The sequence below is a fragment of the Gigantopelta aegis genome, chromosome 9, assembly GCF_016097555.1.
Source record: "Gigantopelta aegis isolate Gae_Host chromosome 9, Gae_host_genome, whole genome shotgun sequence".
Classification (NCBI taxonomy): Eukaryota; Metazoa; Mollusca; class Gastropoda; order Neomphalida; family Peltospiridae; genus Gigantopelta; species Gigantopelta aegis.
This window is the reverse complement of record NC_054707.1, coordinates 20,326,335-20,340,636: the sequence shown is the minus strand read 5'-3', so window position 1 is coordinate 20,340,636 and position 14,302 is coordinate 20,326,335. Positions and strand designations below refer to the sequence as shown.

General features: G+C 37.7%; 1 protein-coding gene across 1 annotated transcript in view; it reads left to right on the top strand.

The window, feature by feature from the left end:
* Positions 1-14,302, top strand: part of LOC121381275 (transformation/transcription domain-associated protein-like) — a 120,991-nt gene that overhangs the window by 59,940 nt on the left and 46,749 nt on the right. Inside the window, exons 53-62 of the mRNA XM_041510518.1 lie at positions 660-764; positions 1,045-1,134; positions 5,961-6,179; positions 6,716-6,948; positions 7,609-7,775; positions 9,128-9,309; positions 10,347-10,489; positions 11,818-11,920; positions 13,325-13,435; positions 13,879-14,061. Coding sequence (XP_041366452.1) covers positions 660-764; positions 1,045-1,134; positions 5,961-6,179; positions 6,716-6,948; positions 7,609-7,775; positions 9,128-9,309; positions 10,347-10,489; positions 11,818-11,920; positions 13,325-13,435; positions 13,879-14,061 — 1,536 coding nt within the window. The remainder of the gene's footprint in view (positions 1-659; positions 765-1,044; positions 1,135-5,960; positions 6,180-6,715; positions 6,949-7,608; positions 7,776-9,127; positions 9,310-10,346; positions 10,490-11,817; positions 11,921-13,324; positions 13,436-13,878; positions 14,062-14,302) is intronic.

Genomic DNA, 14,302 nt, shown 5'->3' with positions numbered 1-14,302 from the left:
GAGCCTTTTTTTGATAACTGAAATTATACTTTACTTAGATTTTATTGGTTAGATTATCCATTTCCATACATTAGAAGTGTTTTTGGTCAACCTGGTGTTTTTAATATCACAAAATGCATTTCTCATATTTTTAAAAATGCACATGCATCTGAGAGGTAACAGTTATGGAGTCGAGTTTTAGTCTATCTTTAGAGGGTATTTCACCATTTCAGAGTCACAGACACGTTTCATTCTTATTGTAATTGTATCCAAATGTGTTACAGGTTTGTAGATTAACTAAACTTGGTGTTAATTTTCACAGACTGAAACTAGGGTCTGTCCCTTTAATAATTCCACATCATCTTAAAGAATTGTGTCTTCAAAAATAGGTTGTAAAGTATTATTATTAACTCAATCTTTGTAAACTTAATAACTGTCTTTTGAAATTGTTACTGTAGATTTTTTGGGGAGTTTTTTCATTTTAATATAACAATGTCATTGAGAAAAATATTTTTGTTGTTGACTTCTTGCCTGTGCTGTATCTGATATATGCAATGTACAGAGTGTCTAAAAGTATTCCTGATGTGATCAGTTGTACATGAGAAAATTATTTTTAAAATACCCTTTTATTAATTGATAATATTTCATAGGAGTTTTCATAAATTCAATTTTTCTTACAGGCGGAACAAGAAGCGTCTCAGTTGTTTGACAACATGCAGGTGAAGAGATCGCCATCTGTCGATTCTCCACAGGAAGCCAAACGTTCACGACACTCATCAGGAGCGGTGAGAACCACTTTTTGTTAGTGACTGTCGGACAATTTTTTTTTAGATTTTTAGGTTATAAGATTTTATTTTAAAGGTAAAACTAAATTAATCATGAATGTTTTCATCCCAAATTCGTTTTTGTATTTAAACAAAAGTAATAATAAAAATTTATTTTTGACATGTAACACCAAATTAGTTTGTTTAGGTGATCCATTTAATTATACAGAATTCTTGTTTTGCATTATATTATCTAGGAATTGTTGTCATTAAATTTAATGTAATTTGTTTTATATTTCAGAGTGGACGTAGCCAGACTGATGTTAACAAACCGATTGAGAAGCAGTTTTGTGATGCTGTTGTGAATTTTCTCCTTCGAATTGCCTGTCAGGTGAGTTACGTTAAGAATAGTGGTTTATTAGTCAAAATTTATTGCAGATTCTCATGTCAAGTGCTGTATTGTTGGCGAGAACCTAGAAAACGTAATGGGTTAGGTCGCATAGTGATTAAGCCATTGGACTAAAGACTAGTAACTACTGGCTCCCAATACAGCGAGATTTAACGGCTCATTGGTGAGGTAGGAGTCACTAAACTGATATCTCTTTTACTAGGGGGCTTCTAGATTATGGTAGTCTCCACTCCCATGACTAGTGATATTCAGTGTTGGGCTAGTAAAGACGGGGCTTCTAGATTATGGTAGTCCCCACTCCCATGACTAGTGATATTCAGTGTTGGGCTAGTAAAGACGGGGCTTCTAGATTATGGTAGTCCCCACTCCCATGACTAGTGATATTCAGTTTTGGACTAGTAAAGACGGCTTCTAGATTATGGTAGTCCCCACTCCCATGACTAGTGATATTCAGTTTTGGACTAGTAAAGACGGCTTATAGATTATGGTAGTCCCCACTCCCATGACTAGTGATATTCAGTTTTGGACTAGTAAAGACGGGGCTTCTAGATTATGGTAGTCCCCACTCCCATGACTAGTGATATTCAGTGTTGGGTTAATAAAGACGGGGCTTCTAGATTATGGTAGTCCCCACTCCCATGACTAGTGATATTCAGTTTTGGACTAGTAAAGACGGCTTATAGATTATGGTAGTCCCCACTCCCATGACTAGTGATATTCAATGTTGGGCTAGTAAAGACGGGGCTTCTAGATTATGGTAGTCCCCACTCCCATGACTAGTGATATTCAGTTTTGGACTAGTAAAGACGGGGCTTCTAGATTATGGTAGTCCCCACTCCCATGACTAGTGATATTCAGTTTTGGACTAGTAAAGACGGCTTATAGATTATGGTAGTCCCCACTCCCATGACTAGTGATATTCAGTGTTGGGCTAGTAAAGACGGGGCTTCTAGATTATGGTAGTCCCCATTCCCATGACTAGTGATATTCAGTGTTGGGCTAGTAAAGACGGGGCTAGATTATGGTAGTCCCCACTCCCATGACTAGATATTCATGGGGTACTGGGCTTCCCCACTCCCATGACTAGTGATTTCAGTACGTCCCCACTTGTGATATTCAGTGTTGGGCTAGTAAAGACAGGGCTTCTAGATTATGGTAGTCCCCACTCCCATGACTAGTGATATTCAGTGTTGGGCTAGTAAAGGCAGGGCTTCTAGATTATGGTAGTCCCCACTCCCATGACTAGTGATATTCAGTGTTGGGCTAGTAAAGACGGGGCTTCTAGATTATGGTAGTCCCCACTCCCATGACTAGTGATATTCAGTGTTGGGCTAGTAAAGACGGGGCTTCTAGATTATGGTAGTCCCCACTCCCATGACTAGTGATATTCAGTGTTGGGCTAGTAAATACAGGGCTTCTAGATTATGGTAGTCCCCACTCCCATGGCTAGTGATATTCAGTGTTGGGCTAGTAAAGACGGGGCTTCTAGATTATGGTAGTCCCCACTCCCATGACTAGTGATATTCATTCAGTAAAGACGGGGCTTTGGGCTAGTAATGATATTCAGTGTTGGGCTTAAAGACGGGGCTTCTAGATTATGGTAGTCCCCACTCCCATGGCTAGTGATATTCAGTGTTGGGCTAGTAAAGACTGGGCTTCTAGATTATGGTAGTCCCCACTCCCATGACTAGTGATATTCAGTGTTGGGCTAGTAAAGAAAGGGCTTCTAGATTATGGTAGTCCCCACTCCCATGACTAGTGATATTCAGTGTTGGGCTAGTAAAGAAAGGGCTTCTAGATTATGGTAGTCCCCACTCCCATGACTAGTGATATTCAGTGTTGGGCTAGTAAAGAAAGGGCTTCTAGATTATGGTAGTCCCCACTCCCATGACTAGTGATATTCAGTGTTGGGCTAGTAAAGACTGGGCTTCTAGATTATGGTAGCCCCCACTCCCATGGCTAGTGATATTCAGTGTTGGGCTAGTAAAGAAAGGGCTTCTAGATTATGGTAGTCCCCACTCCCATGACTAGTGATATTCAGTGTTTGCGTCATCTTTCCACCATAATAAGTTCTTTGGCCCCGTACCATGAGACACTACACTTTTCAATGGCATCGGGGTCAATCTGCAAAGCTAAATGTTGGTTCACTACCTCGCAGGCGTCTCTAGACGCTCTAATGACATCATCTAAATAAAATTTTGTATGCGGGACCTTTTCTAACTCCCTTGTCAAAAATAAACCAGAAATTACCCTAACCAAATCGAGAGCTATAATGTTTGAATCTAAAGAAGAAATTTTGGTCCCTGAAGCTGCGGCGGCATACGTTTTAGTAGTATTAATTTTAGCGGCAGCTGTACTGACTGATAACTCAGTCTTATTAGTTGGTTTCACGCCAGACGCAGCTGTGGGTTGACTGGGAGTTTGGCTATTTATCCCCTGGGTCGAACCTTTGGTGGGAGCAGGCCTAGCTGCCATGATGCGGACCGCCCGCTGATAATCAGGGCACTTCTTTGCATGCGAGCATTGAGGTCCCCTACAATTGGCACACGAGATTTCTCTCGTGCAAGGACTTTCTGGGGACCTCTTGGGGTGCGCGGTTCCGCACCTGAAACAGACTGGGTGTTCCCTGGTCGACCTACACTTCCTGACTGTGTGGCCCCATTTCTGGCATCTGGCGCATTTCACTGGTTTAGGGATGAAGGTATTTAACTCGTGTCTCACCCCCTTCACCCTAATGAAATCAACCCCCGTGGGGCGGGTTAGAAGGACGTCCAGAAAACCATTTGCCCACACTGTCAAATTTTGAATGGACAAGTTGGGGTTATCCCTCCGTACCGCCTGGAGGAGATCCACCCCCCGGGCGCCCCTCAGATCCGTCTTGACAATCTTTCTTAGGGAAGGGGGGCGGGCAGTGTCCCTGGCAGGTTCACCCCGAATGGCCGAACCCCCCCTGTTCACCTCCCCATGACTAGTGATATTCAGTGTTGGGCTAGTAAAGACGGAGCTTCTATATTATGGTAGCCCCATTCCCATGGCTAGTGATATTCAGTTTTGGACTAGTAAAGACGGGGCTTCTAGATTATGGTAGTCCCCACTCCCATGACTAGTGATATTCAGTGTTGGGCTAGTGATATTCAGTTTTGGACTAGTAAAGACGGGGCTTCTAGATTATGATAGTCCCCACTCCCATGACTAGTGATATTCAGTGTTGGGCTAGTAAAGACGGGGCTTCTAGATTATGGTAGCCCCACTCCCATGGCTAGTGATATTCAGTTTTGGGCTAGTAAAGACGGGGCTTCTAGATTATGGTAGTCCCCACTCCCATGATTAGTGATATTCAGTGTTGGGCTAGTAAAGACGGGGCTTCTAGATTATGGTAGTCCCCACTCCCATGGCTAGTGATATTCAGTGTTGGGCTAGTAAAGACGGGGCCTCTAGATTATGGTAGTCCCCACTCCCATGGCTAGTGATATTCAGTGTTGGGCTAGTAAAGACGGGGCCTCTAGATTATGGTAGCCCCCACTCCCATGGCTAGTGATATTCAGTGTTGGGCTAGTAAAGACGGGGCCTCTAGATTATGGTAGCCCCCACTCCCATGGCTAGTGATATTCAGTGTTGGGCTAGTAAAGACGGGGCCTCTAGATTATGGTAGCCCCACTCCCATGGCTAGTGATATTCAGTGTTGGGCTAGTAAAGACGGGGCTTCTAGATTATGGTAGCCCCATTCCCATGGCTAGTGATATTCAGTGTTGGGCTAGTAAAGACGGCTTATAGATTATGGTAGCCCCATTCCCATGACTAGTGATATTCACTGTTGGGCTAGTAAAGACATGGCTTCTAGATTATGGTAGCCCCATTCCCATGGTTAGTGATATTCAGTGTTGGGCTAGTAAATAACTACCATTGCCATGCCCAACGTCTAGTGAAAAAAAGAAGTCAAATGTTGCAGTAAAGTTTATTTTGTAAATATGAATATCCTGCCCCCACCCCCACCCCCAATATTAGTGTTTTTAAGCTCTGTCTCCCTCTAGGTAACATCCAATTATTACTAGTATTTAGTCAAATTGTCTTAACTTGAAGTAAGTTAGGGCTAGTGAATATTTAATTGTGTCTAGTAAATTTTTAAAATAACTGATCCCATGGCTAGTGGATTTTATAAAAATTCTAGAATCCCTGAGTCTTTTACTAAGGATTGTCTGTTAGTTCTTTTAGATTCATCTGGCATGAACAAAAAAAAAAAGCATGCGTGAATCTATGAAGTTTGCCATCCTTTTAAACTGTAATTAATGTAACGGAAATTTTATTATTAATCATTAATAATTAACCTTTAACATGACTACCTGATGAATTTTTGACAAAAAACATATTGAGGGTGTTAAAAGTTGTTTATAATTCCAGCTTAAATTAGATACAAAGAAAGAAAGAAATGTGTTATTTAACGACGCACTCCTAACATTTTATTTACGGTGATATGGTGTCAGACATATGGTTAAGGACCACACAGATATAGAGAGAGAGGAAACCCGCTGTCACCACTTCATGGTCTACTCTTTGATTAACAGCAAGGGATCTTTTATATGCACCATCCCACAGACAGGATAGTACATACCACGGCCTTTGTTACACCAGTTGTGGAGCACTGGCTGGAACGAGAAATAGCCCAACGGGCCACCGACTAATCGGATACAAGCACAGAAACGGGTTAACATAAAATTAAATTTGAATATTCAATATCTGCTGTATGCAAAATAACATTTAATCCATTTGATGTGAGAATAATAGATTTCCTTGCTTTTTTGTCTACACAGGTGAACGAGGCTTCAGCATCAATAGGATCTCCAGGTGAGGTGTTGTCACGGCGATGTGTGGCGCTGCTGAAGATAGTTCTGAGGCCGGACTTCTGGTCGAATGCGGAGCTTAAGCTGGCGTGGTTTGACAAGCTGTTGACAACAGTCGAGAACCACCAGCCGAACTTCGCCAACATCTGTACAGCACTGGAGCTGTTGACCTTCCTCCTCTCCATTCTGGTCAGTATTAAGTAGAGTTGACATCAAATTATGGAAGAATTTGAATTCCGCATATATTGTTTATAGACCTGAAAATTGTGAGGACAATTGATTTGTTCATATGTTGTTCAAGAACGTCTAGTTTTGCATAATCCATTTTTCATTTGCATATTAAATTTAGGACATCATTTACATGGTCATGATGAGTGACACATAAGTGAAATGGGTTACTTGAATTTCTTTTTGCTTAAACCATAAATGTTTTACACCAATTTTCAGGATACACCGTACAAATTATGATCATGTTACTTTTAATACTTAGTCAATATTTTTTCTTTGCAACTTGAGTCATCATTGTAGTATTAAGTGAACAACAATAAACATTTCTAATAAGTAAATATTTATATCAGAAAATTGTAAAGTTTTGTAATCTGTAGTTAAGTTATTCACTTGTTTATTTTTATGTTTAAATTCATCCAAATATTTTTTTCTTTTTAAATCACATTTAACTTTAAACTTTTGTGTTAAACATACAACATTAAATACAAAACTTTCAGAAAAGGGAGACAATCCTGGCCAGCTTCAAGCCACTGCAGCGTGGTATTGCTGCGTGTATGACCTGTCCGAACACCAAGGTGATCCGAGCCGTGCACAGCCTGCTGTCTCGCCTCATGAGTCACTTCCCGACAGAGCCGGTCACGTCGAACGTGGCGTCCAAGTATGAAGAACTGGAATGTCTGTACGCCTGTGTCAGCAAGGTCATATATGAAGGGCTCACTAACTACGAGAAGTAAGTCTTTATTTCGTGGGATTTTTTCATTAATTTTAACTTGATATTTTTTTGCTTTTAAGTTACCGTAACTAAAGTTCAGGCATGCTGTTCTTGGCACACAAATCGGCTATCTGAGTTGTCTGTCTAGGACAGTGGGTTTATGGTTAGTAAGAGAGAAATTGATGAAGAGGCCTTAAATATAAAGTGGCCTTAAATGTCAATCTAAGTTGGAAGAGATTTTAAATTGCTGTCTATGAAAAGAATAAGAGATTGCTTGATGATGTTTGAATATAATTTTTGGGGAGTTCCGTCATTATATTGCATTCCATTTTAGAGGTATATTTGTTTTGTTTGTAAAAATAAAGAATCATTTCCAGCTTTACCGTTAATCCCATTTATTGAAAAACTCTCTACGTTTTCATTTATTCATTCTCATAATTACTGTTGTAATATACTAGAGTATCCATAGTATTCACACATGTACCATGTTTAATCTATAACATGATAGTAGAGTAGTGATAATCAGGGTCCCAACCCTGGCACTGCCATATTTATTTCTGGGGTTAAACTTTGAATTTTGAAAAGAAGAAGAAAAAAGTTGCATTTATGATCATATTATCTTTGAAATTGATGCACTTATTTTATTACAGTTTTTAATAATTTTTGTGACTGTTACAGAAACAGCAATGGTTCCCCGTCCCAGCTGTTCAGCACCCTGATGATCCTGAAGGCGGCGTGCATGCACAACCAGTGTTACATTGACCGACTGATCACCACGTTCATGAAGGTCCTACACAAGATGGCCCGCGAGCACCTCACCCCAACCACGCCAGAATCCAGCCCAGGTGAGAAACTTAATTACTTCAGATTGTGGGTTAAAATTTTTCCTTTGTGGACCCATTAGGGGGTGGGACGTAGCTCAGTGGTAAAGTGCTCACTCGATGCGCAGTCAGTCTGGGATCGATCCCTGCTGGTGGGGCCATTGGGATATTTCTCGTTCCAGTCAGTGCACCACGACTGGTAAATCAAAGGCCGTGGTATGTTCTACCCTGTCTGTGGGATGGTGCATATAACATAACCCTTGCTGCTAATCGAAAAGAGTAGCCCATGAAGTGGCGACAGCGGGTTTCTCTCTCAACATCTGTGTGGTCCTTAACCATTTGTCTGACGCCATGTAACCGAAAATAAAATGTGTTGAGTGTGTCATTAAATAAAACATTTCTTTGTGGACTCGTTAATGCTTTTTTAATTCTCTCTTTCCCCCCCCATATCTTCCATTACTGGTATATGTGCAGACCTGTCTTTGGGAAAGTACATATAAACATCCTGAAGGAATAATAAAATTGCTGGTAGTGGCGGAGTATAGTAGATGTTTACAAGTGCCTCTTAACAATGCCAGAAGTAACCACTGAACATTCTCCAAAATTGTCGGACTAAGCCCACAGTTAAAGCTGATAGGAAATGGCAGGTGTATGGCACTAGAGCTGTAATGATACAGGATGTTGCAATATGATATGTATTGTGATACTTGGGTCGCGATACGATATGTATGTATCGTGATACTTAACTTTTCATATCGGTCATCGATAATTAAACTGTTTAATTCAAGTTTAGGAAACATGATAACCTTAATCAAAATTTAAGACATAGCACAAGCTGTATTACAGGATAGATTTATTGTCACCTTAAATGCTGGGGAATTCCAGCAACTGAACGTCAAAATTACGTTTTTATTGCTCTACTCTGCTTGTTTGTGACTTCGTAAATTTCTACTCAACTTTTTTACCAAAAATTATTAAAATATGAATGTATCGTATTGTATCGCGATACAGCTGTTCTGAATCGATGTATCATATCGTGGCCCTCGTGTCGCGATACGATACTGTATCGCCATATCATTATAGCACTATATGGCACATATAGAGCCTTATTGTTACAGCTCTGTATGGCACATATGGCTACAAGAGACAATCACCTGTCGCAATTGGAGAGACAAGGACTGGGATGTGGAGATGGACAGTGGAAGAAGTTGGAAAAATAGGAGGAAGAAATGAAATGGAATTAAAGAAAGGAAAAGGGGCATTGGGATATATGTTATAATGTTATATATAGATGTTATAAAAAATAAATGAAATATAGCAATGTGAGAAGAATATTGTATTTATTTTATCATGTTTTTGTTTTTATTTTTCCCCAGCAGTAGCAAGCGAGTTGCTGATTCTGAGTCTGGACCTGGTGAAGAACAGAGTTGGCGTCATGAGCCTGGAGATGAGGAAGAGTTTTATTGGTCAGATCCTCGTCGGGCTCATCGAGAAAACGCCAGATAATAAAGTCATGAAAGCCATAACCAAGATGGTTGAAGATTGGGTTAAAATAAAGGTTTGTCGTGTGAATTTGTTTCAGTTTGAAATTATTTTACATTCAATTCAATGTAATATTAATTTTCCAATGTGCACCCATACTCATCACCCTATAAATGTATTGGGCCTAACGAAAAAAAGTGTGTGTTTCTGGTTCCTTCCTTGGTAAAAAATAGGGTGGGTAGGTAAGTAGAATTTTACTGATTGTTTTAATTTATGATTTTAAAAAACAATTTAATTTTTTTTATTATTATTATTTATTTATTTTTTTTTTGCTTCAAAAGATTTCAATGTTGCCACATAAAATTAAGGTAGGTTGGGGAAACTGGAAAAACACACATTTTTTAGGCCTTAACATTTAAAAAAAAAAGGGATCTAGCTTAGGTTACTGGGGTCGAGAGTTCAAATCCCCTCGATGGACCCACTCCCAGTTAGTGTACCCTGGACTGGTATATCAAAAACTATGCTGACCTGTCTGTTGGAAAATGCATATAAAAGAGCCCTTGCTGCTAATGAAAAATTTGTAAGAAGGGTTTAATCTAAAACAACATCAGAATTATGAAATGTTTAATATAGAGTAGCTGATGATTAAAGGGACATTCCTGAGTTTTCTGCATATTTTAAGATGTTATCAACTAACGGAGACTTTTTGACAACTGTAATGACATATCAAATATATTTTTCTGCATAAAATATTAGTGCCTGTATATTAAATGTGTTTCTGATCGTTCTAATATTTGTACTAGGTTAAATTTCATTTTATTTCCTAAAAACAATTTTTTCGTAGGTACGAAATTATTTGAAGACAAAATCCAGTTTGGGCTTCTTACAAATATTAAGACGACCAGAAACACATTGAATATACAGACACTGATATTCTAAACAAGAAAATATATTTAATATGTAAGCTTAATCGTAGAAATATTTTATTAGTCGGAAATATCTTACAATGCAGCAAACTCGGGAATGTCCTTTTAATAAATTAGTGTATTCTGGTGTTGTTAATCAAAAGAAACTTTAACTTACTAAACATTTCAGAATAACCTTGTATTTCAGACTCCAATAGCCATTAATCAGTCTCCGTCGATACGGGAGAAGGCGATCCTGTTGATGAAACTGATGCAGAACGTAGAGAAGAGATTCCCAGATGACCAGGAACTAAACGCTCAATACCTTGATCTCGTCAACTACATATACAGGTATAATAATACCGTGATATCAACTACATATATAGGTATAATACTACCATGATATCAACTGCATACACAGGTTTAATACCATGATGTCAACTACTGCAGATACAAATATCAAATATTTATCAATCCTAAAGATTTTTTTTTTTTTTTTTTTTTTAAATATTTATTTCCCCAGTCCATTCTGACCATGTCAAGGTTGGGGAGCCTTGAATTCATGGCCTTACATCAAAGTAATATAATTTATATACAAGTACATATATCTAATTTGTTGTATAATAATGTTATATAGTCCTATATAACAATTTGATACATAAATGCATTTGTAATGTTTCTGTATAAATTAAAGATTGGTGAAAAAACAAAACAAATTGCTATGACACATATAATGGAAAGGACTGGGAAATATAGAAGAAGAAGAAAGAAGATATAATGGTTAAAACACATAATAATAAATTGATAAATAAATAAATAAGCAAACAAACAAAACAAAACAAAACAAAACAAAATAAATAAATACATGGGGTGGGGTGGGGGGGGGGGTGTAAATCTATACTAGCGCGAAACGAAAAATACCTGGAATTCGAAACAAGCTATTATTAAAAAAATAATAATAATAATTCTAAAGATTTAAATGGTGCTTAAAAAAGGATATAATAATTTCAGCATGATTGAGGTAATAAACCAGGCATCAAAAATTTAAATGTATTTAAGGATTGATATTTCTTCCACATTCAGGGTATGAACCACCCCCCCAAAAAAAACCCCAAGGTTTCCTCCACTTCAGGGGATGAACCAATCCCCACAACAACAAAAAATCAACAGTTTCTGCAATTTTTGAAATTGAATACTTGATAATTCTGTGAAAATATTTTCTCGCCTGGAGCTTGTCCTGCTACAGGTAGATCTCAACTGTAATTAATGTAACAGAAATTTTAAAGGCATATTTTCACAAACCACTGACCTATGAAATGGCCTAACAAAGTATTACCTGAAAAAATATATATTGGGTCTGTCCCTAAATGTACTTTATTCAACCATCTACGTAAGCACCATATTCCACTTATTAAGGATATTTTGTACAACTAATTGAATTATGGCAATGGTCCATAATTAAAAACGTAAAATTGCGGAGAGGGTTGACATGGATTTCACTCCATCATGGTTCAGATAAGGTGATGCTATAGCTAGAATTAGTTTCCTAAAATGAATGTAATTTTCATTTATTGTCAATTTTTAGAGAAATAAGGTCCTTAAATCCGTGACAGTATGCCTTTAATTATTAATAATTAAGTTATTTATTTATGATCAGGATATTCCTATATTCATTTCAGAGATGACAGTTTGAGTGGCAGTGAACTGACGTCAAAGCTGGAGCAGGCGTTTTTATCTGGTCTACGCTGTAACCAAAGCCCCATCAGACAGAAGTTTGTCGAGGTCAGTCCTAGGTCATGTGTTGCATATACAACACGTTTAGACAGCTAATATGTGAGGTTAGGATCTTAGCTTGGATTGAATCCTCATCAGTTGTTTCTCGTCCCAGCCAATGCACCATGAGTGGTACATCAAATGCTGTGGTATGTGCTATCCTGTCTATGGGATGGTGCATATAAAAGATCCTTTGCTGCTAATCGAAAAGGGTAGCCCATGAAGTGGCGACAGCAGGTATCCTCTCTCAATGTCTGTGTGGTCCGTAACCATATCTCTGACTCCATATAACCGTAGATAAAATGTGTTGAGTGTCATTAAATAAATCATTTCTTTCTTTCCGTAACAATTAGTATATCAAAGGTTGTGGTATGTGCAGTCAGAGCTTCTAGAATTGTATAAAATCCACTAGCCATGGGATCAGTGGTTTTTAAATTTTACTAGCCATGATTAAAAATTCACTAGCCCTACTTTACTTTACTTTAAGTTAATACAGTTTTACTAAATAATAGTAAAAATTGGATATGTCACCTAAAGAGAGAGATATGACAAAATAATTTTACTAGCCATCGGGCATGGCAATAGTAGTTATTTACTAGCCCGACATTGAATATCATAGCCATGGGAGTGGGGCTACTGTAATCTAGAAGCCCTGGCAGTCGTCTGTGTGAGAAAATACATTTACTTCTAATGGAAAAATGGAGGAGGATTTCCTCTGAAGACCACCGGTATATCTCAGAATTAACAAATGTTTGACATCTGGTAGCCATTGATTCATTACTTAATGTGCTCTAGTGGTGTCATTAAACAAAACTAACTTACAAATGCATTTGTTTCCAGGGCTAGCTCTGAGTGAGCAAAAGATTTCGCCAAATATAAACTGTCTACTTCAAAAATTGTTAAAGACAACTTTATTTTCCAACACGATAATAATTTTTTCGCCAAATTAAAATAAAATTTATAAATTGTTTTTAAAATTTGCAGTTGGCTACTCCTGGTTTCCTCCGCCTACTGTTTAAATAAGTTCACTCAATAGCTGTTTTAATGCTGGGGTATTCATTCATCGTTCATTTATTCTTTCATATATTTATTCTGCACTTTCAACAAACCATTCAGATTACTAATATTGGGGTATTGGTCATTCATCGTTCTTTATTCTTTCATATATTTATTCTGCGCTTTCAACAAACCATTCAGATTACTAATATTGGGGTGTTGGTCATTCATCGTTCTTTATTCTTTCATATATTTATTCTGCGCTTTCAACAAACCATTCAGATTACTAATATTGGGGTATTGGTCATTCATCGTTCTTTATTCTTTCATATATTTATTCTGAGCTTTCAACAAACCATTCAGATTACTAATATTCTTAATTGTGTATGACAGTTCTTTTCATTGTTGCTATTTCAGGTTTTTGAGAACAGTATAATGCGACGAGTGTTTGATCGACTTCTTTACATAACGTGTTCTCAGAACTGGGAGGCAATGGGCTCACATTTCTGGATCAAGCAGTGCATAGAGGTATGCTTGAAAATGTCTTAAACATACCTTCTATAATAATCTGATTTCCCCCATCCCATTCACTTGTATTTGTGAATGTTTTTAAATATTTAAAATTATGTATTTAAATATTAAATGTTAGAAAACAAGCATGAATACAAGTGGAGGGGGTGGGGAAATCAGTACATAATAAAATCCATGTTTAAAAACATTTCCAAATCGGCATGTATAAAAAGTTGTAATTTGATACCATGTATTAGAAATAATAAATATGGACTAATAGTTTTACTGTTAAAATATTTCTCATTATTGTCAGCCAAAACCCCCCAAAAGTGTACAATACAGTAACTTACATTTTCAGTGAAATAAAATGAGTTTTGGAATCATGTTTATAAATGTAGCAGTTTTGAATATTTAAACATGTTTTAATAATGTTATGTTTTGGGTTGGGTTTTTTTTTTTAGCTTCTGTTGTCTGTTGCTGTGAATGGGTTGTCCATACAGAGTTCTTCGCCCATGAATCTGTTACCCTCAGCCTGCTCGGTTGTGAATCTGGCCGACAGTCACGATCGTGCATCCTTCGCCACGATTGTCCGGATGAAAGAGGAGCCAATGGATGTGGAAAGCCTGGACTCCAACAAGGAAGATGTACGTACTGTTACTTGAAACATTAAACTACTGTGAAAAAAAAAAAAAAATGGAACAACACTTTAGAAAGCATCATTATTAATTGTTTTCAGAAGAAGTAAAAAAACAGCTACGTTCCGAACTTGAATATCTTGTATTTGAAGATAGAGAGCATCATTATTAATTATTTTCAGAAAAAAACATCAACTACGTTCCGAACTTGAATATCTTGTATTTGAATATAGTAGGATTTTTAACAATT